Source organism: Acomys minous, assembly GCF_964271855.1.
Source record: "Acomys minous genome assembly, chromosome: 11".
Lineage (NCBI taxonomy): Eukaryota > Metazoa > Chordata > Mammalia > Rodentia > Muridae > Acomys > Acomys minous.
Window position 1 is genome coordinate 59,051,615 of NC_140492.1, and position 26,250 is coordinate 59,077,864.

The following is a 26,250-nucleotide window of genomic DNA, read 5'->3' on the forward strand; positions in this document are numbered from 1 at the left end:
TTGATGTTTAATGTTAAACTACTGACTCGTAAGAACGGCGGGATTTGTATGCTGGGCGGTGGTGGCCCACGCCTTTAATCCCAGCACTCGGGAGGCAGAGGCAGGCGCATCGCTGTGAGTTCGAGGCCAGCCTGGTCTACAAAGCAAACCCAGGACAGTGAAGGCTACACAGAGAGACCTTGTCTTGAAAAACGGGGGGTGGGGGTGGGGGGCTGAAGGAGGGCGGGAATGTGGCCTAGTCGCTTGCCTACCAATCCAAGCATCTGGGAGGTAGAGGCAGGAGGATAAATTTAAGGTCATCTTCTGCCACACAGGTAGTTTGAGCCCAGCCTGGGCTACAGGAGATACTGCGTCAAACAAAACCAAACTCTGTGATCAAAAGCAAAACAAAACAAATTATGGAAAGTCAAGAGTAGTCATGTAGGGCTGGATAGATGGCTCAGTGGTTAAGAGCATTGACTGAGGTCCTGAGTTCAATTCCCAGCAACCATCTATAATGTGATCTGGTGCCCTCTTCTGGCCTGCAGGTGTACATGCAGCTCCTCTCTTTGCTCAACTTTCCTTGGTTATAATAAACCCTTTGCTGTGTTCCTCCCTCTGCCCCAATGATGCCAGCTCATTCTTGCAGTCTCCTTTGGCTTCCTTGAGTAGTTCAGTATGCTCCACTCTGCCACCCTACTACATCTGAGGTAATTAGGCTCACATGCATAGGTCTTCCTGCATTCTCAGCTGCTCTCCTGGTACCAATGTTCAGGACTGCCAGGCCCACCCCTGGCTCTCGCAGTGAACCAGAAATCAGACTCTGGTTCTGGTTCTTCTTCTTCTTCTCCTCCTCCTCTTCTTCTTCTAGACAGGGTTTCTTTATGTAATAGCCCTGGCTGTCAAGGAACTCTCTTTGTAGATCCGCCTGCCTCTACCTCCTGAGTGCTGGGATTAAAGGCGTGTGCCACCACCGCTGGCCCAGCTCTGGTCCTTGGCAGTGCCTTCCAAGTCCTGTTTCTTCCTTCCTCAGGTCCACAGGCTTTCAACCTCTGTCTTCACTTCATAGGTTTCAGCCCACCTAGAGAGAAACCGTGTCCGAAGCAAGCCCTAGCTTTCTCTCGGGCAGTGTTTGTTCAAATGGTAGTCCCGCATCTTTGAAATGCCAGGTGTTGTGTGGAAAAGACGGTTTTACCAGCCCAGCCAGCCTGTTTCTCAGATCCATGTAAGGATTACAAGAGATAAAACTACCAGGGCTACACCCCTGAAGGCTGCTGTTACCATGAGCACTCTTTAGATGACCCTGCTGACTTCTGGCTCTGTGCCTCCTCGTTAATGGCTGGTTAATCTTCCTAAAACCAATTTCATCACATCCCTCTTACTTAATGACTTTATGACTGCTCCCTAGTAAACCCCACGTGTTGGGTTAATCCCAGCAAGGTAAGACCCACGGGACTGACTCACCACAGTAACAAGTGTGAGGAATTGGATGTCCAGGGGGTCAACAGTGTGAAAACAGAAGCCAAGACAAGTGTGTGAGTTACGACTCTAGGAAATACATCAACCAAATGACAAGGCATGTCAGTATCAGGAAGATGCGAAGGCGCTGACCTAGGGCTTCTGTGAGAACGAATAAGCATGTGTCTAATAAGCAGTGGCTCTGGTCAGCAGAGTGAGTTTCAGGATGGCCAGGGTTACCCAGAGCAACCTGGTCTCAAAGAAAAGTTGCTGTGGTCATGGTGTCTCTTCACAGCAATAGAACCCCTGACTAAGACAACGGGAGAGGGTTTGCTTCATTCTTTTCTATTCCGCACACCCTCTGTTGTAGTGATGAGAGATAGACCTGAGAACTTGACACTACTACAGACCTCTGCTCCTAGCTCAGTATACAATGTTGTGCCTACATGTACACCTGCAGACCAGAAGAGGGCACCATATCACATTACAGATGGTTGTGAGCCACCATGTGGTTGCTAGGAATTGAATTTAGGTTAAGAGCCAATGCTCTTAACCTCTGAGCCATCTCTCCAGCACCAAGTGTAGTATTATATAGTAACTAGAAAAGATCTATCTGTGAGAGCATCAGCCTGACCCTGCTTCCAACAGCAATGAATGAGGACATGGAGGTTCCGAGCCTTACAAAAGGCTACTTACTCAAGTCACAATCCACACAAACCAGAGACATCTCTCTACCTGCCTCTGTTTGCTGGGGTGATTATAAATATGCAGTTACCCCTGGCCTGTTACCTCTCTCACTTAGTCCTGCCACCTGCTCCTTCCCAGGTCACACTGGTGAACCTCAGCATCTGGCTCTTTCTCCATCCGAGATGTTCCATCTTTTCTCTCCAGCCTAGATATTGGCCATGAGCTCCTCATAAAGCCAAAGGGCAAGTGGAAAAAAAAATGTTTACAAGATATGATGCAGGTGCTGAGGGGTAAAAAAAAAAATGTTTACAAGATATGATGCAGGTGCTGAGGGGTAAGTGTTAACAATACCAGCGAGAGGAGCAGTGGTGCACAGTGGCGCATGTCAGTAATCCCAGGCCTGGGAAAGGCAGAGGCAGGCGGATTGCTGTGAGTTCAAGGCCAGCCTGGTCTATAAAGGGAGTCCAGGACAGCCAAGGCTACACAGAGAAACTGTCTTGAAAGACAAACAAAACAAAACAAAAAGAGTAACCAAAGTGCAGACAGTACTTAGCTCTCAGCAGGTTTACCAATCAACAATTTGTTGAAGACGATAGGCCATATGGCCAATGCTCAGCCATCTTGTCTAAGTCTGCACCTTTAAGTCTCTGTCTTTCTCTGTCTTTCCCAGAGCTTGCCTTTCACCAGAAACTAGCTGACCCTGTTGTCAGTCAGCAGTTAGACTAAAGACAGATAGGGATGGAGCGACCCTGTTGAGTCAACAGTTAGACTAAAACTAGATGAAGACAGAGCAAGATGCCCTGTGTGGCAGGACATTATGACCCTGCCTGGAATTCCCTGTGTTTTGAGAAAAGCCCGCAACTGGGTTGCTATAGCAATATGGTTCCCTGCCTTCTGACTTATAAAAGCTGCTGCCCGACTAATAAGGATTTAGAGTTTGATCAATCAGACTTGCTCTCTTCCTTGTGTCTTGCATTTCTCAACAGGTGACCTCCCTCCCAAGTTTTAGTCGAATCATGAAGATCAGGACAACAACTGAATATACAAAGACAACCTTAGGGCTGTGCACAAAAAGATTATCCTAACAAAGGATAAAGCCAGCTGTTGCTAAATTCCTCTCTTGGGAGATCAAGCATCTATCCTTCCTAAAGTCCCTACCACAAACTGGTACAATTTCACCAAAGTTCACTCTGGAGAACCAATAAGTGTATTTGGTTTAGTTACAGAGCATAGGTAAGGAGTTATTTCCTGGAGTGCAGATGTTCCCCAATGCCACCCCAGCAGTCTGTACCCAGATAGACTGCAGACAGAACCCCAATTTCCCCACCCTAAACACTCTAGCGTCTCCCCATGTACAAGTGGTGGGGAGCTGATACCCCAGTGACCCTTACTGCCTTTTTGAGAGGATACACAGCTGGGGTGATCTTTTGCTGGTGAACACAGCTTTGTGTCACAAGATGGTTGGCCTGAAGGATAGCTGTACATGTCTGGGTCACCTCATACTTCCATGAAATGACTCCCTTCCCTGACAGAGTAAGAATGAAGCTGGGCATGGTGGCGCGCTCCTTTAATCCCAGCACTAGGGAGGCAGAGACAGGCAGATTGTTGTGAGTTTGAGACCAGCCTGGTCTACAAAGCGTGTCCAGGACAGCCAAGATAACACAGAGAAACCCTGTCTCAAAAAATGATAGAGAATGGCTTATTTCTATTTTACATATGAGTGTGTGCCTGCATGTGTGCACATGCACCTCATGCACTCAAGTGCCTGAGGAGCCCAGAAGAGGGCAACAGATCCTCTGGAGCTGGAGTTATAGGCTCTTTTTAACCAAATAGGTGCTGGGTTGAGAACCTGGGTTCTCTGCAAGAGCTGTTAAAGTGTTCTTAATCACTGGGCCATCATCTTTCCAGCCCCAAACTTAAGAGCTGTAAAACCAACTTTTGTTGTTTTGAAATTTATCTAAATACTCTAAGGACAAGGAGCTAAATCAAGATGTCTACCAACGGATCAATAAGGTAACTGGTCTGGTCTCCCCCCAATGTAACTGCTGCTATCTGTTTAACTACCACTCTGGTGTGGGGTTTTGATGGTGGGGAGGATGTGGGGGTAACTTAGGGGTCCATAGGAACTCTATGCCCAGTTTTGCTATCAAAGGAGTCTACAACTCAGTATATCCAAGTAGTTTATTAAGTCAGGTAAGGAATCTCCACATTGTTACATACCAGCTGTGTGCATTTGTAAGGGCATGTCTACAAAGACTAGCAGCTGAGCTGAGCGTAGGTTGGCAAGTCCAAACTTCAAAAGACATTCAAAAGCTAACACAGTAAAGGTCATGCAAATTCTAGCATTGAATCATGACAAAAGCTCACTCTATTATCTTCAAAATCTACATTTTAACCAGAAAACCTGACGAGTAACAGACTATCAATCATCAGATATACATTTCACCCAAGATTAAATCATACCAACTTACTGCTTTGGTTGGGAACAACCCTTATAGCAAAGCTTAGGTGGCAGAGCACATGCCCTTTATTCATATGCCTTGGAATCCCATTAAGGTTATGCATGATGATAACTCAAATATTGGTACAAGAAAAACACTGTGAAGATATTAAATAGCAAAATAATCCAGTGAGGCTGAAAATAACCTGGTCGGCGTAACTTGGTTGAGTGGTGCCAAGACCCTCGTGACATTCTTAGGTGGCAGCTTTGAGCTGCCATGACAACGTTGATGGTGTGTGGTGATGGCTGCTAGTCTTTGTTAATGGGATCTTGTCCATTATCTACACAACTTACAGCCACCACAGTGATGGGTAGGTACATAAAGATCCTTTTGCAAGCTCTGTTTCCCAACACCCTTTGCTCCTTACTTCCTTACCCTCCCAAATTCCCCTTACTTTAAAACCAAAAATGAATTCAAACTTGCAAGAACTACATTTAGGGAATAACATGTAAATAAAGGGAAATAGTTAAATTCACTCGTCACTAGCAAACATGATAAATGTTTGCTTCTGTTCCATAAACCAGATAACAAAATGCCCACATTTCTTTTAAAAAAAAAAAAGTATCTTGGATTTCATTACTCAATTTACTCAAATGCTTAATGACCACAAATGTTTTTGCAACTAAAACTAAGGAGCTACAGGAAATTGGGAATTCATGTTAGATACTAACGATCTTCAAGCTTTGAAGATGTCATTGCATGAAGAAAATTATGGGAAACACTGTTCCCGATAATTACGTACACCCTTAGTGTAACATATGGAGAGCACTGTCTCCGATATAGACACTGTGGTAGGCAAAAACTACCTTGTTCTTTATACATTATGGAAGACACTGCTCCCGATAATGTGAGTTAAGTTTGTGACAAAGGTACTGGAAATTTTGCTAAATTGAATTTATGTTATATCTTGAATAAATTGAGCTGTAAAAATTTGTAGATGTAAGTACTACCACAGCCTTAAAATGACACTTATCTTTAACTTGGCCAAAACTCACCGCACTTAGAATTTTTTTCCTGGGTAGTTAAGGGTATAACTTGGTTAGGAATCCCTTATTAAATTCAATTCACTTCTAGCTCTTATTGTTTTATTGTTTGGCTTGTGGCTTTCTCCTAAAGCCTGCAAGTGCTGACCGTAAGTGCAAAACTTCCAGTATCTGTGGGTCTTATTAGCAGATGCTGCTTTTATTAAAAGAAAACGACAGTATAACTGTCATAATTATGGAAGGCACTGCTTCCGATAATTATCTTCTATAAAAAAAACTATTTATAGTGAACTCTGTCACTGATAAATAAACAATAAATATCTCAGTGCCAAAATGATAGAAAGCTTTCCCAAAGGCTAACACTTTGCCCAAAACTTGGCAGTGTGTTCTTTTAAAGTCTGATAAACTGAATCTAAAACTTGTTTTTCAGAAAATATTGGGAAGAAAAACAAAAAAAGAAAAAGCCAGAAACAAAGAACTAAAGACTACCGAGCAGATGCCAGGAGAGAAAACCTGTCTTTGGCTTCTGGGCCTCATCATAATCATCAAGGTTCACCAGTAAGGCTTTATTCCTGCAGACAGACAGACTTCCTTTTATCCAGCAGAAGGACCTATTTTGACCATGCTGGCAATAAAGCAAGTTCCATCTCTTCTCAAAGTAACTGTCTAATAAAAGGAAATGGAAACCAGCTAGTCCTCAAGGGCAGAGGCTCATGTGGAGAATCCTGAGGATCGGGTGGGCCTGGGGAATTACACCCAGATCCCACTCTGATCCTCAGCATATACCGCCTCCCTCTTCTGCAAGACACTAGCTAATGCCCTCAGGACAGCTGGTCCTGACACTTTGATGACCATATGCATATTACAAAAGACTCAAAATTCTAAAGATAATCTGAGAGGGTATCGTGAGCACAGAGAGAGTTATCCACTGTAGCTTCAAGTGTAGGTCCAGGCCTGCACTAAAAGCTGGTGCCTAAAGACAGGGGATGATTGGGTGGAATTGTAGCATTAGAATTTGGAGCTCTAATGAAAATTTAGCATAACCAGCACAAGTCTAGAGACAGACTACCCTGTTCTTAATTGTGCGTGTTACACTTAAAACTCATTGTCAATATCCCAGATATCACCAGAGAGGGAGTTTGCAACTCCCTGAATAGTCCAGGTAGCCAGGGCCAGCTGGTTTCTGAAGAGGCTTTCGTTAAAAGCACTACGATTTTTTTGGCGAAGCTTCAGGTTCTCCACCAAAGCTGAGAGAGTGTGAGAGCCAGAGCCCCAGAAGATGTGTCGGAAAGGAGACTCTCTTGGGGACACATAGGGTGACAGGAAGTGGTACTCCACCTACGAAAGACAAAAAAACCAGCTTAAACCATGCTGTGACTTGTGACTTGTTCTCCTTTTAAATGATAGAACTCTGAATCAGATTGCTGAAAATTCAGTTGCATTACTGTCCAAATTTGAGGCAAAATTTCAACCACATTGTTTAAAAAATAAATAAATAAACTCCCCTCCCCTCCAAGACAGTTTCTTTCTGTAGGCCTGGCTGTGCTGGAACTCTTTGTAGACCAGACTGGCCAAGAAGAACTCAGAGACGCACTGCCTCTGCAGGGATTAAAGGGGTGCACCACCGTGCCCAGCTCCGCTGAGAATCCCACTCAGCATATACAACAGACCCCGGGTTCAGGCCCATGCGGTCTAGAGTTCCAGGACAAACAGAACTATAGAGAGACCTGTCTTGGGGATGGGGTGGGGGAAGATGTGTTATGTCTGTGTGCTGTGGGTTCTCTCCTCTGTCTTTTCTAGGTTTCCTGGGACCTACCTTGTGGTAACTGCTTTTTTGTTTTGGTGTGGTTGTTTGCTTGAGACAGTCTCCCTTCATAGCTGGCCGATTGGGAATTTGCTATGTATTCCTCCAACTTAGATCTGCTTACCTCTGCCTCCAGTGCTGAGACCACTACACCACTACACTCAGCCTTTAGCACATGGAAGCCTTGAAACACATCCAGTTTCTCCCACAGTGACTAGGATAATAAGCAAGGCTTCACTCGTTGCTGGACACGGTGGCACACACCTTTAATCCCAGCACTGAAAAGGCAGAGGCAGAGACAGGTGGATCTCTGTAAATTCAAGGTCACCCAGGTCTGTGGGGGTGAGGGGTGGATGGGAGTTGGACTGGAGAGATGGCTCAGTGGTTAGAGATTGAGACTACTACTGCTCTTGCAGAGGCCTTGGGTTTAGATTCCAGAACCCACACGGCAGCTTAAAAATGCTGTAGTCAAGTTCCAGAGTGACAACCTCTTCATGCCTTCTCCAGCACCAGGCAAAACATGCATATGCATAAATTTTAAAATATCTTAGGCATCCACTACCACTAACTACTCTTGCTGTTCCTAAATGTTTTTAAAGCTTAGAATGAATGTCTTGTATTTCCAGGGTAGATAGCATGATATAAACTAAACTCTATGCTCAATTCTAATGCAGCAAACAATTCTAGGCCACTAGTGAAACCCACTTCTATATAAACAGAAGCATGCTAACTAAAATTTTACATACTTTAGTTCCTTCTTTCCTAAGAGTGTACTTACTTTCATAATACGGTCATTGATTGCCCTCATGACAAATCTGTTTGTTTTCTCAGCATTATGAAAATCAGTTGTCAGTCTAGATGTAGCACGGAAGTAGTCTCCACGAGCAGAATACAGCCACTGTAGACTCAGACCCATCTCCTGTCAAAGACAGACATTAAACTGTTTATTAGACGTTATGCTTCCCCATCCTCCCCCCCAGACAGAGTTTGTGTTGTCTTGGCTGTCCTGGACTTGCTTTGCATACCAGGCTGGCCTCGAACTCAGTGATCCACCTGCTTCTGCCTTCCAAGTGCTAGAATTAAAAGTGAAATTATGCTTCTTTTAAGGTGTGGGCTGTCACATAATCTGTAACCCGGGGTTAGCTATATCTTCTAGTCACAAAAAGCCAGAAGGGAAGAACTTACTAATGTGAATGTAAACAAACGCTAGGTGTGTGACACTGCATAGCATGGTAGCTGGGCAAATGGGACTCGTGGTGGGGGGCACACGCCTTAAATTCCTCGTGAAGCTAAAGCAAGCCTTGAGGTCAGGATTCTCTTGCCTGCACATCCCAAGTCCTAGATGGAATGTCAGCACATGCTCATCACAATGTTGCACCTACAAAGTTCATGCTCAGGACTGACACAATCGAATATAAAGGAAGAGACAAAGGACCAGGCAGTCCGATCTCTGTGTTGGGCTGCACTCACAGCAACCCTTGGCCACAGCTTAGACACACCTATTACATGATGTCATTCATGTGCACAGTAAAGGTCAGAGCTAGCCAAGCATTGTAATGAAATATATATATACACCAGAGGAAAAAAACAAAAGCTGCAGGATCTGATGCTGTGAACTATTGTCCTAAGTTTTTTAAAAAATGTATTTTATTTATTTATTTTATATATGAATGCTTTATCTGCATGTACACCTGCAGGCCAGAAGAGGGCATCAGATAATATTATAGATGGTTGTGAGCCACCATGTGGTTGTTGGGACTTGAACTCAGGGCATCTGGAAGAACAGACAGTGCTCTTATCCACTGAGCCATCTCTCCAGCCCTGTTATTCTAAGATTTTAAGGCTGAGGCAGAGTAGTGTTCCAAGTTCAAGGCCAGCCTGGGCTACAGCAAAAGTCTCCCCCAGAAAACAACACAACACACACACACACACACACACACTTGATTTCATACAAGCTGAGAGTATATTGGAGGCTACCAGAAAGTAGTAAGGAGGGAAGGCTGGGAAAAGTAGCAAGGGTACTAAAGTAGAATAGTTAAATATAAACCAGTTTTAAACACTGGGCGTGGTGGCGCATGCCTTTAATCCCAGCACCCGGGAGGCAGAGGCAGGTAGATCACTGTGAATTCGAGGCCAGTCTGGACTACAAAGTAAGTCCAGGACAGTCAAGGCTACACAGAGAAACCCTGTCTCGAAAAAAACAAAAAACAAACAAAACCAGTTTTAAAAGTTAGGTGCTTACCTTGATATCTGCCCTGAACTGGTTGAGATCCTTCACAAATGACAGTATTTTGTTGTTATACATATCATAGTCCAGGTTCAGTTCAATGTCATGGGTAAGTTTAATAATGAGCTGACCAGCCACTTCTGCTGCAGTGCGAACCATTAGGTTGAGCTGAGGAACTTTCTCAATCAAGTTGTCATAGGTATCCAAATCAGTTCCCAAATAAGGATAGTCCTCATCCTGGAGGACAGAGAAAGGCGCTTGTACGGTGTGGGTGAGGAGCGGGAGCCTCCCTTCTCACCTTACCATCAAGGTCATAAGGGCATGAAGGCCTGTGTGTTCTGTTTCTAGAGGGAAGAACTCACTGCCACCAGCTGTTCCCAGACCTCTACATACCCCAGGCCAAACATGCTGCCACACACACAGTAAATGTGTTTATGACAATATGTCTAAATCCCCTTATACTTCTTCGGTTGTTACTTAAGAGCACATTCTGAACACCTAGGACACTTTCAGTAGTGATCTAGAAGGGTGTTGTTCAGAGGGTCCTAAATGGAAATATTATATGCCCACACAAGAAATTAAATCCTATCAAATTATGTTACTGCATTTAAGTAAAAACTCAAGTGATAATTAAGTTAAGATGGTCACTCTATTTACTAATAACTAATAGTGAGAAATTTGGTTTCAAAGATAATGCAAGATCTAGTGAAAAGTCTGTGTGGTTTATTAAGTCTTACCTCACAAAAACAGAAAGAAACTGCTGGGATCCCAGAATATGCAAGGAAAGGGAAAGCAGCGTTGTCAAAGGAAAGTTTCTCACTGCAAAGAGAAGAGCAATCCTTAGCAGGCATTCCAAAATTAGCCGTGCCGCGTCGCACCCTTTACCTGGTGACACATGCAAATCCCTGTAGAGCGAGGCTCCGCAGATCAGGCCTGGAGCTCGTCTACTGCAATGCTCGTTCACTTTGCTTACACTTACACTTTGTTGACCCAGTTGCTGTCTCGATAAAGAGATTTCCCATCAATTGGATGTTTTACCTGTAAAATGAGAAATATGCCGTTAGTTCAGGCTGGTCACTAACATTCTTTTCTCTATAAATACTAAACATCTCAGTCATGTGCCTGAGATGTGACTGACACAGTCGTTCCTAGGAAGTGGTGAGTGTTCACAAGCAATGGAGCAACGCCTCTCTCCGGCAGTGCCTGCCCTCCTCCTTTCTTCCTTGTGAGGGAAAGCGTCCCACAACTGACATCTTATAGGCCCATAATCAATTTTTGTTTGTTTTTGCTTTTTGAGACAGGGTTTCTCTGTGTAGCTTTGGCTGTCCTGGACTCACTTTGTAGACCAGGTTGGCCTCAAACTCACAGCAATTCGCCTGCCTCTGTCTCCTGAGTGCTGGGATTAAAGGCGTGTGCCACCACGCCCAGTCAAAATCATAGTTTTTAAACCCTCTCTAACCTACACAAATGTGCCTGCCTTTGTGCTCACTTCTCTGTAGCACATTTTAGACTCCCTGACTAAGCAGCAAGTGCACACAGCTAGCATGTTTGAGACCCTAAGTGACCTGTAGATTCTCACAGGAGCAAGGTAGCCATTTCTTTCCATCCTTAATCACTCCAACATTCTCTTCAATGCATTCCTTCTTCATTCAAAACTGATGTTTGCCTTTTTCCAGTGTGTATTTCCTCTCGTGCTACTCAAGTGCTTCTAAGCCTTCCTTTAGCATTCTGAGCTACAATCTCCCGTCAGTGCCTGCAACACATCAAGTCTAGGGGCAATAAGTCCCTACTTATTGTACTATGAGAAATTTTTATATATTCTATCTCACAGTTCAGGAGACTGAGGATCAGTAAGTCAAGAACATGACCAAATAGTACTATAGAATTTACTTTCAATTCCTACCACTGGTTACTGGTGCTGGTTTAAATGTGTTTTTATTTATCTTTGATAAGTCATATACTTGTTTAACTAGGAATACTCACATCCTGCATTGTCTTCCCAATAAGTGTATATAATAGCGGGCTGGCAGAAACTTTGAAGTTGCTAGTACCTGTAAAGAGAATATTTTTAAAAAACATGTTTCCCTTTCTAGACAAGCAACTTTCACAGATAATTCTATAGCTAAAAGCACCTGACCAAGACATAACCCTTAGTTTGTGGCCCTATACTGTAATTGTTAATAAAGTAGACACTCAAGAGCCAGCTGGGCGTGGTGGCATACACAAACTCCACTCAGGAGGCAGAGGCAGGTGGATCTCTGTGAGGCCAGCCTGGTCTACACAATGAGTTCCAGGACAGCCAGGACCACACAGGAAAAACCTTGTCTCAAAAAACAAAACAAAGCCAGGTGTAGTGGCGCACACCTTTAATCCCAGCACTTGTGAGGCAGAGGCAAGCGGATTGCTGTCAGTTCAAGGCCAGCCTGGTCTACAAAGTGAGTCCCAAGGCTACACAGAGAAACCCTGTCTCAAAAAAACAAACTAACAAAACTTAGGAGCGAAGAGTCAAACACGGTTGATTTCTGTTTGGCAGTGCTGGGGTTTGATCCCAAGGCCTTAGGCTTTACTACTGTTCCTCTCAGGGTTGTCTCTCTGTAACTGAGGTGGGCCCCAATCTTGAGCTCTTCGTCACAATAGCTGGATGGCAACAAACAACTTAGCAACTGTGGTAATTCTACCCCAGACTTTGCCAATGTCAGTAAAAGGCAGTTGAGAGGCAGTTTCAGTGATTTCCTATGACTACTCTGTCTCTCACCATGCATAGTCTCTTGCCATCAAACTCTGGTTTCCTTTTAATTCATCCATGTTAAGACAAGCTTGCTCTAAATATGGGAAATCACAGGTCTCACGACTGGGTTGAATTGCAATTTTTCTTTCTCTTCCCAATGTAGTCATTTAATAATTCTGTTCATTTCCTGGCTATACATCTGCATCTTATCTTTTTTGCTTTTTCAATACAAGATTTGTCCTCTGTGTAGCCCTGGCTGTCCTGGAACTGTAGACCAGATGGGCCTCGAACTCATCACGATCTGCCTGCCTCTCCCTCCGGAGTGTTGGGATTCATGTGCCACCACACCTGGCTCTACATATACAATTTAAATAGCTAGGGTTCTCCTAGTCTACAATCCAAAGTAGTTGTTCTAAATCTTGTTTTGTTTTGGTGTTGAGACAGGGTTTCTCTGTGTAACCTTGGCTGTCCTAGAACTCTTTGTAGACGAGGCTGGCCTCGAACTTAGAGATCCACCTGCTTCCGCCTCCTGAGTGCTGGGATTAAAGGTATGCGCCGCCGCCACCCAGCTAAATCTTAACACTTTATTGAACCCCTGTTCCAACTTCTGATTGAGTACAACTCAATGGCCTACTGGATAACGGTACTTGCTGTCTGTCAGGCTTGAAGATCTGAGTTGAAAGGAGAGAACCAACTCTCCATTATTTTAGATGACCACACATGTACACCAAGGAATGAACCTATACTCATGCATTCCCAAAATGAAACAAATTTAATAAAATATCAGGAATAAACTTATTCTCCCTCTAAAAATTAAATTCAAAAAACCAGGTGTGGTGCCCCATGCCTTTAATCTAAGCACTCCAGAGACAGAAGTAGGTGAATTCAGAGGCCAGCCTGGTCAACAAAGCAAGTTCTACGACAACCCAGGGCTATACAGAAACCCTGTCTCAAAAAAATACCTGGAGTATGCTGCCTCACAATGTACATTCCTAACAATGCTAATACTATTGATCTGGGGAATCATACTGTGTACATGATCTAGAAAAGGCAATTTATGCCTATTCTATACTTTGACTTAGGCTGGGCTATGGCCAATGTGCACTGCAGAAAAAAAACAAAAACGGGTGGAATAGATGCTTACCAAGAACAATTTTATCCAGATTAATGTAAGTGAAAGCTTTTAAATGCAGAGATGAAAGGTATCCCTAGAAGAGAGGACACAATTAATATACTAAAATGTATTAAAGTATATACTAATAAGCATTAACCTATCACATATATAGCTGCTGGTAGGGCTCCACTTTGAAATCTCGGTCCTTTTGAAACTAAACAAAGGCAAATGGTATACTGAGACCTAAGACAGCTTAGCTTCTAGAGGACATGTATGTATGTATGTACATAATACCTCTAGAAGACATGTATGTATATACATAATACCTCTAGAGGACATGTATGTATGTACATAATACCTCTAGAGGACATGTATGTATGTACATAATACCTCTAGAGGACATGTATGTATGTACATAATACCTCTAGAGGACATGTATGTATGTACATAATACCTCTAGAGGACATGTATGTATGTACATAATACCTCTAGAGGACATGTATGTATGTATATAATACCTCTAGAGGACATGTATGTATGTACATAATACCTCTAGAGGACATGTATGTATGTATATAATACCTCTAGCCACTCAGTGGCACCAACAGCTCCAAAGTCTCCTGCAGTCCAGCTGGCAAAGATAATGCTTCTGCTGGGTTTAAACCCACCTGGAAGAGAAGAAATTGGTGTTACCCTTGGAGAGGCTATATAGGCAGGTGGGTAATTAAGAGGAATCAGAAGTTCAAGATTCAAACACTTTTCCTTTTGAATCCCTAAGTGAAAGCAATCCTTGTAGGACAGCAGCTGTATGGAACATTTTGAGTACAGGACAGGGAAGACCTTACTGTGGTTACTCCAGAGTTATGTTTTTAGTCCAGTGTTATCATGTATATCCTCTTTAAGAACAATCTAAGAAGCAAGTCAAAATATGGATTATTTACCTTATTCTAAGACAAAATCTACGCTGTTCACAAGCAAGCCCCCTGCTTTAAGCTTCCAGGTACCCGGGGCTACAATGCCACCACACCATGCTATACCTATAAATAAGTTTTAGGAAGTATCCAGTGTACTTTGCGACAACTCCTTTATGCACAGCCCACCAATTGCCCTGGTGACAACACTTCAGACCTCTGTTCCAAGGATCTAAGGCAATGGGTATGCAAGAGCATGAAAAGAAGCAGAATTACAATAGTCAGGTCTTAACCTTAGCTATTTCAGGTAAATCCAAGACGTTTGGCTTATCTTCTGCATGTTAGAACTAAAATTTATGGCTTCAGAGAATTAGAGAACTGACAGATCAATAAAGACACTTCATGGAGAAACATTTCAAAAGCCATGAGTTAGTGAAAACAAAACTGGTTTGCCACAAGAAAATGTAATATGGCATGGCAGTGGTGGCTCACACCTTTAATCCCAGCACTCTGGAGGCAGAGACAAGGCAATCTGAGGTCACCCTGGATTACAGAGTTCCAGGACAGCCAGAACTGTTTCACAGAGAAACTTTGTCTTGAAAAACCAGAAGAGAGAGAATTTAAAATTTCTATGGCCATACCACCCTAAACCTGGGGGTGTGGCCCTGATCTTGTCCAATCAGAATGTAAGAATTTAAGGTCAACACATTTCTACTGTACCTTTCGTAACCATATCTGAGAGTGCTTGGGCAAGTTTCAACAGGAGACCTGTTCCCACACTAGACTTCGCAACACCAGGGCCCCAGGCATCTCTCTGGGCTCCTACTACAACGTAACGGTCTAAAAGAAGGGGAACAAAGGGTAACACAATCATCCTGTTTGTTCTGGAAAAAAAGATTTACCAACTAGCACAAATTGCCATCTAACTCAGGCTCTCCCTCCTTAGCTTCCTAGCACTGGGATTACAGGTGTGCTACAATGTCCAGTTTTGGTTTTTGTGTTTAATTTCAAGTGAAATTCTATTAATGAAATCTAAAATAGGTGTGAAGGGTAAGAGTCTAACCACACATTGTGTAGGAAGCCCAGGTATAAGAGTCAAAGGCCAACAGGGCCTCCCCACCCATTCACGCTGCTGTTCTTTACTCAAATCAGCAATTTAATAAATAAGACAGAATGAAATCCAAGGACTTTCCTTACTCAGTAACTGTGACTGCGTGTACTGTGGGTCCTCCCAGGTGTGTGTTCTGTTCACTATTCTACTGCACACTACTTATGCTGTTTTTATGCTAATGGGCAGAACTGGACAGTTTTATAGACTATAGCTCGTAATACATGGTATATATCATGTATGTGTCCCTTAAGAAAACCACTTATCTAAGCAAAGAAAAAGTTTGTTCTTGGGGGACCAAATGCTGAACTCTGGCCTCCACATATGCATGCATGGTCAAATGTCTGTACACACACATATAAAGCTCACTAAGAGCAAACAAGATTTAGCACTTTATGAAACTAAGTCAGGCTAGCATCCTTATTCCTTTCTTCCCTATACACAACTGGCAAAACAGTAAAGACAGGCACAAAGCAGGGTCTTTACCTGGTTCCTCAAAACCTTTAATAAGTCCAAAGATGTTGAGTATTCTTGTTTCTTTCAGTACGTTTTTCACAGCAAGCGTCACACTTTGATTCCGTGACAACTGCAGCTTACACGATGAATCTATATTCCAACTAGGAGGACAGTTTCCTTCCATGTTTCTAGAAATTGAAAGAAAGCATTGTGAGCTAGTACTTCTTTCTCTGGTTTACAAATCTGAAATCTGTCCAGAAAGGTTCTACATTAAAAGATATAGTTAGTTTGCATTTAAGATACATGCCAAGATAGATTCATAACGAAGGTTTCATAAGACTCTGTTAGTACATTCTCCTGCTTCCCAGCCCGTCCACTAACAAGAGTAATATGTATCTTCTTGTTCTGTTTTTCCAGACAGGGTCTCTCTGTGTATCCGTGGCTGTCCTGGAACTCACTCTACAGGCCAGGCTGTCCAGGAACTCAGAAACCTACCTGCCTCTGCCTCTTGGGTGCCAGTGTGTGTTCTTTTAACAACTACAGATTTTATTAGTTTTTTCTTTTGGGGGGATAGGGTTTCTCTGTGTAGTCCTGATTGTCCAGGAACTCACTGTATGGACCAGGCTATCCTGGAACTCAAGAGATCTGGCTGCCCCTGCCTCCCTAGTGCTGGGATTGAAGGTCTAAACTAGATAATCTCATAACAAGGGAGCCACAAGTTTAATGACACTTGGGTCTGTCTAGGAAGCCCTGATGGCCTGAACTTGCTCTGGAGTTGGCTGACTTGAGTGCAGTGACTGACCTGCTTCTGCATCCTGAGTGCTGTGACTAAAGCATGCACTACCAGGCCCAGCTTAGGCTCTGTTTTTTGTTTTGTTTTGTTTTGTTTTTCAAGACAGGGTCTCTCTGTGTAGCCCCGGCTGTCCTGGATTCATTTTGTAGACCAGACTGGCCTCGAACTCACAGCGATCCACCTGCCTCTAGCTCCTGGGATTAAAGGTGTGCGCCACTACATTCGGCCATAAGGTCACTTTCTTTTTTGGGTTTTCAAAATGGGGTTTCTCTGTGTAGCCTTGGCTGTCTTGGACTTGCTTTGTAGACCAGGCTGGCCTTGAACTCACAGCAGTCCACCTGCCTCTGCCTCCCAAGTGCCCAGGATTTGCTCAATTTTTAAAGAAAGGCACTTATACACAAAAAAGATCAAAAGAAATCACTATTACAATAAAGCATCTGCCAATTGTCACTGGAATAATTTTGTGCTGCTTTTTTAAAAAAAGGAACTAATACTTATTACATCAATAGATGTCGGCGCAACAATTCTGATATATTTTCTACATTAGCTTAATGAGTTGTCAAAGGGAATCAGAGTTTCACCATATCAGAGTAAAAAGCACCACACAAGGAGTGCAGAGTAAACTGAGCTTACAAGTCCCTTGACAGGATCACTTTCGAGGGGGGAAAATCTATACACAAGTTAGTGGTTAACTGTCCCCAAACTTCTAAAAGTGAATGTTACAGCCAACTGTTGCTTATTAACTCAATTTAGGCTTTTTTTTCCCCTTGCATAATCACAACCTCACCATGTAAACGCGATCAGACAAACTTACTCAAATAGCTTTTCTGCAGCCTTTCTTGAGATTGTTTGCACAGGTATGTTAGGCAAGCCCGACGACTGAGATGGCGGAAATTGAGTGTGGTTGAAAGAAGGAAAGCCAGGTGTGTATGGGTCACCGGTTCCTAGATGAGCCTAGTAAACAGAGAGTAATTAGTTCTATCCAGCTCATACTCAAGAAGCTCCCTGTAAGACTTAGATATATGTCTGAGGCTAACTCAAACTTTTTTTTTAAGGTTTTATTTTCATTTTTTCTTTTTGAAGACAGGGTTTCTCTGTGTTAGCCTTGGCTGTCCTGGACTCACTTTGTAGACCAGGCTGGCCTTGAACTCAGAGATCCACCTGCCTGCTTCAGCCTCCCAAGTGCTGGGATTAAAGGCTTGCGCCACCACACCCAGCCAAGGTTTTGCTTTAAGACAGGGTTTCTATGTGTAGCCTTGACTGTCCTGGACTTGCTTTGTAAACCAGAATAGCCTCAAACTCACAGCAATCCACCTGCCTCTGTCTCCCATTTTCAGCAATTATCTTCCTGCTAAACGTCTCCTCAAAGAAATTTAAGAAATCACAGTAGATGCAATATAGGAGCATCTAGAGAAATCACTCAGTCCAGAAATAAGAACTCACATGTCCAAAGAGTGGAACATCTGCCTTAACAATGGGGAATTTCTTCTTGTCCATGTATATCAGGACACCAATTGCATTAAAGCTTTGGGCATTTGCAACCTAAAGAAAAACACCAAAATGCAAGACATGAAAATCATGTCATACAAAATGAAAATAACATATAGTAGAATTTATGCTAAAGGGCTATTAGAGAAATCTTCCCCAGAGATGAGCACACCAATTAGTTATACAATACCAAATGATCAGCCCTGAAAACATACACACAAGTAGCATACTGGAAAACAAACAACAAAAAAACTCAAGTAGCATACTGATGGAGCAGTTTGTTTATATATTTAGGTACACATACATAAAACAAATATTATGAAAAAAGAAGCCATTAGTAAAGAGTACAAAAAAGCATACAAGTGGGTTTGAAGGGACAAAATGGAAGAGGAAAATATTATAATCTACCAGTATATTTTTAATAACCCATACTCACCTTTTCTGCAAAAGAGATTCCCCCTGCTCTAACAATCACTAAAGATCCATTCACAGAATAATTTAATCCTTCAAAGTCTTTTTTAGTGCCAAAATTAGCATGGACCAGTTTACCCTAGGATAAAAACATTAGGTTTATTAATAAGAATCATTATATCAAAACTGTTATAAAATCTGAAACAAATCATACTATCATAAGTAAAGAAATTGAGGTGGTGCCACATGCCTTTAATCCCAAACTGTCTTGAGGAAAAACAAAACACACACACACACAGAGATAAAAAGGGTAGGGCGGATGTATAAATTAAATCCAGCCAGGCTTGGTGGTGCGCACACCTTTGATCCCAGCACTCAGGAGGCAAAGGCAGGCAGATCATAGTGAGTTCGAGGCCAGCCTGGTCTATGAAGTGAGTCTAGGACAGCCAAGGACTACACAGAGAAACCCTGTCTCGAAAAACAAAAACAAAAAATAAAATTATATATTTAAATAAATCCAGCCAGGTGTGGTGGCACACTCCTTTAATCCCAGCAATTAGGATGCAGAGGTAGGTGGATCTCTGAGTTCGAGACCAGCCTGATCTACAAAGCGAGTCCAGGACAGCTAAGGCTACACAGAGAAACCCTGTCTCAAAAAACAAAGCAAAACCAAAAACCAAAAACCAAGCCAAACCAAAACCCAAAAAGCAAACACACTCAACCTTTGACAGACTAAGTGTCATGTTTTCTATATCTCATTCTGCCTTTACATTCCTTCAACTATGTTTACAGAAAGAATAACAGGATAAACAGAAATACACAGGTCAGGCACGGAAGTACCTATAACATAACATTTCCACATATGAATTTCAAGAAGCAGCTGAAAATAGAAATAAAATTGTGTGTTTGTGAACATGTAGGGCTTATGTGGACGTCAGAAGACAGCCTAAGGTGTGTCTCAGGTACTGTGGTCTTTTGTCAACTTGACAGAAGCCAATCCTTTAAAAGAAACATAAATTGAGGAAGTGTCCCTTGTTGGCACGACTATTTGCCATTTTCTTGATTTGGGTGAGGAATGTTTACTAAAGGCTTTTAGATGGAAGCCGCTTGGACAGTTGTGTGTGAATGGAAGCAATGCAATGGGAGTGGTCTGAGTGAATGAAGAGAGCAACAGGATTTAGGCCGCGACCCTCAACCTTTAGAGTTGAATGAACCTTTCCTAGGGGACCATGGGACACATTTACATCACGCTTCATAACAGTAGCAAAATGAGTCATTAAGTAGCAGCAACAGCGATCTTGTGGCTGGGAGTCACCACGATATGAGGAACTAACTGCATTAAAGAGGCCCCGGGTTAGGGGAATCCAGAACCACTGATTCAGGGCTCCGAGGAACTAAGCCAGGGTCTTGGAGTTTATTATAAGGTAACAGAGGTCCAAGAGAGGGAGCATCATGATCATTTATGTGTACTTGGGTACCTAATTTCCTCGGTCTATTTTACTTACGGTAACTTCTGCAGCTTTACTGTAAGCCACATAGCCCTCAGGATTCTCCACTAGGTTGGACTCCATCATGGTCACCAAGTTTTGAGCAACACTAAAAAAGATTAAAAACAAAAGTTAAAGCCATCCTTGAAGAAAAATTCAATAATTAGTACACATAGCATTTGATTTGCATCAGTGAGTTAAGGGAGGTGACCTCTACATTAACTTTGATTTTCATTTTGAAAGTCTGATCTTAACATATCTATTTGAAGGTACTTACTTCTATAAATTGAGCTACTGTATTTCAACATACCTGTCCTTCACTTGAATCTTCACGTAATGCTCATCTCGCCAGACTTTGCTGAGTTTAAATTCAGTGAACTGATTTTCAATATAATAGGCAAGATTTTCATCTTTCTGAGACCCAGCCTCACGAGGGGAATATAAACTCTGGCTCAGCTGCCTGGAAGAAAAAAAGGTTTGTTTTGAGACAGGGATTCAGTATAGCCCTGGCTGTCCTGGAACTTGCTCTGTAGACCAGGCTGGTCTGGTCAGGGATCCACCTGCCTCTGCCTCCCACGAGTGCACCACCATCAGCCAACTAAGGAAAGTCTGAATTAAATGTTTATTTTAAATAAGCATTTACTTCAAAGATCAGCCAGATTGTTTTAAAGATATAATCCTTCATAGTCAAGATAAATGAACTATGACTCAAAACTGAATTAGAGAAATAAATGTACTAATGCCGTAAGGAGCTTCAAATCTGTCTATATATGTGGTCTATATACCATGAAGATTCCCCAGAAGCCTCAGCCTTACATAACTATCTGTGTAGGAGGGTTTGAGGGGCAGGACAGACAGCTTTGAGGCGATCTGGAGAAGCAAGATCAAACACTACAATGCTATTGGCGAATCCAGGAGGCACGGCACTTGCTCACATACAAATACAAGTCAAGAAACTCTTTATGAGAGCTAGGGAGACAGAGGGCTCTGTGGTGCTCTCGCAGAGGGGCCACTGTCAATCCAGCACTCATAGTGGCTCACAACTATCCTCTCCAGGCACTAGGCTAAAGTGTAGACACATACATAATGTGTAGGGCCACCCATACACCTTTAATTTTAATTTAAAGGGATTGTTTTAACAACAGGAACGAACATTAAAACAGAAGAAAATCTGACAGCTCACAATAAACTTCAGTTGGCAAAATCAATCTGAAAAAGGAGGTTCTCCAGATAAGGTCTAATTTCCTGCCACTACAGCTCCATACACTCAAATGCAAGGGGACCCTCTGAAAGCCTCTCAGGTCTGCTGCGCCCCCAAATAAAAACCATTTACATCAAAGTTGAACCTGGGAAATTTCAAGCTTACTTGATGGTGTCAGTGAAGTCTATGGTGTCCAGCTTCTCTGACAACAGTTTCTTGAGGTCTGCCCAATATAAGCGAGAAGGCTGAAGAACATCTTCTTCTGTTTCAGTGGTCTCTGGCTTGTCTGTCTCCACTCCTGACAGTTTCACACACTCGTCTTTTTGTTCTACACGCTTACAATAGCCCAGGTAGCCGATCATAAATCCTAAAGACAGGAAGTTTTAGAGCTAAACTCACAGAATTTATTTCTAACTTATTCCTGAAAACTTTTAATTAAATTCTAAAGGTCTAAAGGTTGGCACACGCCTTTAATCCCAGCATTGGGAGGCAGAGAGGCAGGCAGATCTCAGAGTTTGAGGCCAGCCTGGTCTACAAAGAAAGTCCAGGACAGCCCGGGCTCCTATAACAGAGAAACCCTGTCGCAAACAAACAAACCAAAAAACCAAATAAAATTATGAATCCCAGTTTTATGGAATTTATATTACCACAATAAGTCATATTGTTTTATAGTGACCTGTTCGGTCTTACTAGAAAGCTTCCCTTGGAACTACTCCAAATATCCTGTGCATTATTATTAGTTTTTTGAGACAGGGTTTTTCTGTGTAGCCTTGGCTTTCCAGGAAGAATTCACTCTGTAGACCAGGCTGGCCTTGAAGTCATAGACATCCGCCTGCCTCTGCCTCCCAAGTGCTGGGATTAAAGGCATGCACCACCACTGCCTGGCCTGTATGTATTTCTTTTTGTTGTTGTTGAGACAGGGTCTCTCTGTGTTAGCCTTGGCTGTCTTGGACTCCCTTTGTAGACCAGGCTGGCCTCGAACTCACAGTGATCCGCCTGCCTCTGCCTCCCAAGTGCTGGGATTAAAGGCGTGCGCCAACATGCCCCGCCATGTATTTCTAATACAACATCAATGTCATGGCAGTTATAGACTCCTGGTGCTTAGTAATAGTGCCATTTAAAAGTACAAAGTATCTTCTGGCCTTGGTTTTAAGAAATACTTTTGAATGGTCATTCTTACCAATCAAAAAGAAGATGACTACTGCAACAGCCACAAAGCAGACTCTTCCATTAAACCTTTTGGGTTTTCTGACACTAGCCTTCATGTTATTGTCAGCATTTTCTTCTTCATCTACGGCCAGTTTCATCTCCACATGACTGTTATCGCCATCTACCTGCCGAGCCAGGCTAAACCGAGTGTATGACAATGGTTCTCCACCAAACTGATATTTTGAAAAAGAGAAAGTGATACAAATATTACGACATTACAAAAGTTGTGGTTATATACTATATCCATAATACTATGACGTACATTCAAAGGGAAAAGTCACCCTTTCTAAGTAACTAATACTCTTCCCTGTGTCCAATTCTGTCAATGGCAGATAAAGTCTAGCTAAGTCTTTTTACTAAGCCTTTCCAGGGTTTCTATTTTGCCTGTTTTGTGTGTATATGTCTATGTGGTTTTGTTTCTTAAGAAATGAGGATGGGGCTGGAGAGATGGCTCAGAGGTTAAGAGCACTGGCTACTCTTCTGAAGGTCCTGAGTTCAATTCCCAGCAACTACACGGTGGCTCACAGTCATCTATAATGAGATCTGGTGCCCTCTTCTGGCACACAGGTGTACATGCAGGCAAAACACTGTATACATAATTAATAAATATTAAAAAAAAAAGAAAGAAATGGGGATCTTACTATGTTGCTCAGACTGATCCTGACTCAAGAGGTCAAAGAACTCTCTTGACTCAATCCAGTGTAGCTGGGACTGTTTGGCACACGTTTTAGTTCTGCCCAGCTGTGTAACCGCTCCAAAACAACCAAAGTTACCCCATTCTTACAGTGTTTCCCATAGTTAATCTTAATTGGGAAACAAAGACTGAGTTCAAGGACAACTTGAGACTATAAAGCAAAACCCTGTCTCAAAACAAAACACACAAAAAAATACACCACTAGAACATCTTCCTTTTATGGGATCTGCTTTGCCTCAAGACCACTTGTTTAGATTTAAAAGAATGTCTGGCAAAATTTAGAGTGTTGGGGACTGGAGAGGTGACTCAGGTTAAGAGCACTGCCTGTTCTTCCAAAGGTCCTGAGTTCAATTCCTAGCAACCACATGGTGGCCCAACCATCTATAATGAGATCTGGTGCCCTCTTCTGGCTTGCAGGCATATATGTGGACAGAATATTATAGAAAATAAATATATATATTTTAATTTGGGTGTCATTTTCTGCTCATTAGGTAAAATCACGGTTTTTTGGCTTTTTTAAAAAAATGTACATTTTTGCAAAAAGATGAATATCTTACCAAGTTAGAGATTGCTGATCTAGCTTGATCCATCATTCTGCACTGCCACGAGGAAGCACCTAAAGAGAATATGATGCGACAGAGATTACTACTACATCAGAGTAATGAAGGCTTCTCATTACCATGCTATAGGTTCACTAGAGCAAACCTGCTCCTAAATATAGTCACCTTTCTAGAAAAGCGTTGCACTGACTTAACTAGAATCTCACTATGGAGTTCTGGCTGGCCTTGAACTAGTGAGATCCTACTGTGTCAACTTTCCAGCGCTGAGAACCGCACCACCTGCCTCCTAGACATTAACTAATTTAATCTACTGACAGCAGTAGGGTGTGTGATCCTCGACTGGATGCTGAACTGAGGTTGGACAGCAGGACAGCTATAAAGGGCAATAAATACTGGGCCTTGGGACAAATAAACCTGAATATAAATACTCTATTCCACGTTAGATTCAGAGAATGAGATATCTTAGTAGATCATTGTTCTTAAATTAAAAGTCGAAGAATTTACTGGACGTGGTGGTGCACGCCTTTAACCTCAGCACTCGGTAGGCAGAGGCAGGCAGATCCCTGTGAGTTCAAGGCTAGCCTGGTCTACAAAGTGAGTCCAGGACAGCCAAGGATACACACAGAGGAACCTTGTCTCAAAAAACCAAACAAACTAACAAAAAGAAGTTGCAGAATTTGCCAAGAGGTGGTGGCACACACATTTAAACTTAGTATCCAAAGGACTAATTCAAAGACAAGAAACTATCACCTGCAAGGAAAAACAACAGCAACAACAGCCACCATCACCACCCACTAGAAACAAGGGGAATTAAGTCAAGACTGTTATTCTACAAAACAGTCAGGCATGGTAACACAAGCTGTAATCACAGCATTGGAAGGATAAAGGGGACGACAGTGAGTTCAAGGCCAGCCTGAGCTACATAGTAAGAACCTATACCCCCCAATACCCCCCAAAACCTTCTAAGTCTGTTGATTCCCGGCCCCCCTCCCCCCCTCCGCCAAACAGGGTTTCTCTGTGTAGTCTTGGCTGTCTTGGACTCGCTTTGTAGATCAGGCTGGCCTCGAACTCACATCAATCCACCTGCCTCTGCCTCCTGAGTGCCTGTTAATATTTTTTAATCCTCACACTTTAATGATCAAAGTCACATGCCAGATCATACATGTTCTCAGAAGCACAATCTCTCAACCCTTCTGTTAAAAAGTTTATCACTGCCAGTGCACCAGAAACAGACCCAACGATAGAGCCAGAACTAAAATGCCCCACCCCTGGCCAATTTTAATCATTTTTCTAGGAAAAACCAGCATACACCTTAAGGCTTGTCTGAAATAGCTATTCCTAAATTATTCTCGTCTCCCCAAGCTAGTCTTAAATTGGTATTTATTTATCTTTGTAACATTAAGAGATCCAACCTAGGCGGTTTACTACTTCAGCACTAACATGATACACATTTAAATACTTAAGATGGAGCAATTAAGTCTGAACAAGATGATAGTATTAATATCTAAATGGCTTTGTATAATTATAACAACCATACCTTATTTTTTTGAGAAACATGTTATTTCTATTTTAATCCACAGAACCAAAATTAAGAATAACATAAAAAACCAAGTCAGCTCGGCAGTAGTGGCGCTCACTTTTAATCCCAGCATTTATGAAACAGAGGCAGGTTGATCTCTCAGTTTGAGGCCAGCCTGGTCTATAGAGCTACACACCCAGTCTCAAGGAAGGGGGGAATCAAGTTTTTTTTAAAAAAAAAAAAAACATATATGACTTTAATCCCAGCATTTGGGAGGCAGAGGATTTTCTTCAAGGTCAACCTGGTCTACAATGAGTTCCAGGCCAACCAGGGATACAAAGACCCTTTCTCAAGGTAAAATAAATGTTACTTTTACTTTATTTTTTTTAATGTTCCTTTTTAAGTTTTAAAACTTAAGTTACTTAAAATCTCACATAGCCTTTTATTTATAAGAACCTCTTTTGAAATTTCTTCCAAGTGAAACCACTGAGTCTGTATATGCTCTGGAAGCATGGCAGTGACACACCAGTCAAAACTGCAGTCTATAAGCTGGTGGCTATTAATGGGCCACAGCTAAAAGCAAAACAATCTCATTTGGCTTGTTATCTCAAGATGTCACCAATGCCAATTTTTGACAAGAGGAAGTTAATCTTGATTTTTCTCTTATATATCTTTGATGCTACCAAAGATTAAGAAACTATTCAGGGCTGGAGAGATGGCTCAGAGGTTAAGAGCACTGACTGCTCTTCCAGAGGTCCTGAGTTCAATTCCCAGCAACCACATGGTGGCTCACAATCATCTATAATGAGATCGGATGCCATCTTCTGGCCTGCAGGTGTGCATGCAGACAGAGCACTGTATACATAATAAATAAATAAGTCTTTTTTTAAAAAAAAACCATTCAATTCTAATGACAAAAACTTAAGATAAGC

The 26,250-nt window shown here is 42.4% G+C and overlaps 2 protein-coding genes across 5 annotated transcripts in view; both read right to left on the bottom strand.

Moving 5' to 3' along the window:
• Positions 1–4,291: 4,291 nt before the first annotated feature.
• TFRC (transferrin receptor) overlaps positions 4,292–26,250 on the bottom strand; it is an 80,723-nt gene continuing 58,764 nt past the window's right edge. For all 4 annotated transcript variants that reach the window (XM_084802144.1, XM_084802142.1, XM_084802145.1 and 1 more), the window contains exons 2-19: positions 23,797–23,855; positions 22,517–22,718; positions 21,502–21,703; positions 20,446–20,595; positions 20,154–20,244; positions 18,674–18,787; positions 18,193–18,291; positions 17,564–17,703; positions 15,987–16,144; positions 15,113–15,232; positions 14,064–14,149; positions 13,512–13,575; positions 11,623–11,690; positions 10,619–10,677; positions 10,377–10,458; positions 9,655–9,876; positions 8,191–8,331; positions 4,292–6,946 (exon numbers count right to left, since the gene is read on the bottom strand). In XM_084802144.1, coding sequence (XP_084658270.1) covers positions 6,704–6,946; positions 8,191–8,331; positions 9,655–9,876; positions 10,377–10,458; positions 10,619–10,677; positions 11,623–11,690; positions 13,512–13,575; positions 14,064–14,149; positions 15,113–15,232; positions 15,987–16,144; positions 17,564–17,703; positions 18,193–18,291; positions 18,674–18,787; positions 20,154–20,244; positions 20,446–20,595; positions 21,502–21,703; positions 22,517–22,718; positions 23,797–23,832 — 2,277 coding nt within the window. In that variant the 5' untranslated portion in view covers positions 23,833–23,855 and the 3' untranslated portion in view covers positions 4,292–6,703. The remainder of the gene's footprint in view (positions 6,947–8,190; positions 8,332–9,654; positions 9,877–10,376; positions 10,459–10,618; positions 10,678–11,622; positions 11,691–13,511; positions 13,576–14,063; positions 14,150–15,112; positions 15,233–15,986; positions 16,145–17,563; positions 17,704–18,192; positions 18,292–18,673; positions 18,788–20,153; positions 20,245–20,445; positions 20,596–21,501; positions 21,704–22,516; positions 22,719–23,796; positions 23,856–26,250) is intronic.
• The window catches only part of TM4SF19 (transmembrane 4 L six family member 19), a 190,227-nt gene continuing 183,251 nt past the window's right edge, over positions 19,275–26,250 (bottom strand). The window contains exon 6 of the mRNA XM_084802188.1: positions 19,275–19,294. The gene's annotated coding sequence lies outside the window, so the exon portion shown is untranslated. The remainder of the gene's footprint in view (positions 19,295–26,250) is intronic.